This window comes from Coturnix japonica, unplaced genomic scaffold (genome assembly GCF_001577835.2).
Source record: "Coturnix japonica isolate 7356 unplaced genomic scaffold, Coturnix japonica 2.1 chrUnrandom647, whole genome shotgun sequence".
In the NCBI taxonomy this organism is placed as follows: domain Eukaryota; kingdom Metazoa; phylum Chordata; class Aves; order Galliformes; family Phasianidae; genus Coturnix; species Coturnix japonica.
In genome coordinates, this window is record NW_015440013.1 from 19,084 (window position 1) to 20,111 (window position 1,028).

General features: G+C 60.0%; 1 protein-coding gene across 1 annotated transcript in view; it reads left to right on the top strand.

Annotated features, from left to right (window-relative positions):
* Positions 1-1,028, top strand: part of MAPK7 (mitogen-activated protein kinase 7) — a 24,289-nt gene that overhangs the window by 13,335 nt on the left and 9,926 nt on the right. Inside the window, exon 6 of the mRNA XM_015851030.2 lies at positions 437-1,020. Within this exon, the coding sequence (XP_015706516.1) occupies positions 437-1,020 (584 nt within the window). The remainder of the gene's footprint in view (positions 1-436; positions 1,021-1,028) is intronic.

Genomic DNA, 1,028 nt, shown 5'->3' on the forward strand with positions numbered 1-1,028 from the left:
GGGGGACTTCCGGGTTCTAGGGGGAGGGGGGAGGGACTTCCGGGATATACATGGGGGGGACTTCCGGGTTCTATGGGGGAGGGACTTCCGGGATAAGGGGGAACTTCCGGGTTCTAGGGGGAAGGGGGAGGGGGGACTTCCGGTCCCCCGTCCAACTTCCGGTTTCACCCCCAACTTCCGGCCTCTCCCCCCAAACTTCCGGCCTACCTTCAACTTCCGGCCCCCATTTAACTTCCGGCCTCCTCAACTTCCGGCCCTCGTCCAACTTCCGGTTTCCCCCTTCCCCAACTTCCGGCCTCCCCCCCTAAATTTCCGGCCTCTCTTCAACTTCCGGTCTCCCTTCAACTTCCGGGCCCCGTCCAATTTCCGGCTTCCCCCCCTTCCTCAACTTCCGGCCTCTTCAACTTCCGGCCTCCCTTCAACTTCCGCCTCCCCGTCCGACTTCCGGTTCCTGCCCCAGACGCTCCATGCGCGGCTCCACCGGAAGTACCGGAAAACCGGAAGTCGGTAACGGCGGCGGAACGACAACGGGAACGGGAAGAAAAACGGCGACGCCGACAGGAACGAGCCAAAGAACGAGAGAGGAAACAACGCGAGAAAGAGCTACGAGACCGGAACTTCCGGGAGAGGAACTTCCGGGATCGGGACCGGAACTTCCGGGATTCACAGTTTAACCGGGACCTTCAACGGCTCCGGGGCTTCGTGCTCAGCGACGACGACCGGAACCTGCTGGAACGGTGGACAAAGATGAGGGACGGGGCCAACACGCAGACGGCGGCCCATAATAATACACAGACAGCCCATAATAACCTACAGACAGCCCATAATATACAGACAGCCCATAATAACCTACAGGCCTCCCTTAGCAACGTACAGGCCTCACATAGCAACCAGCAGCCAGCCCATAATATACAGCCACCCCATAGCGGCCTACAGGCCTCACATAGCGGCCTACAGGCCTCACAAAGCCTACAGGCCTCCCTTAGCAACGTACAGGCCTCCCATAGCAACCAGCAGCCAGCCCATAA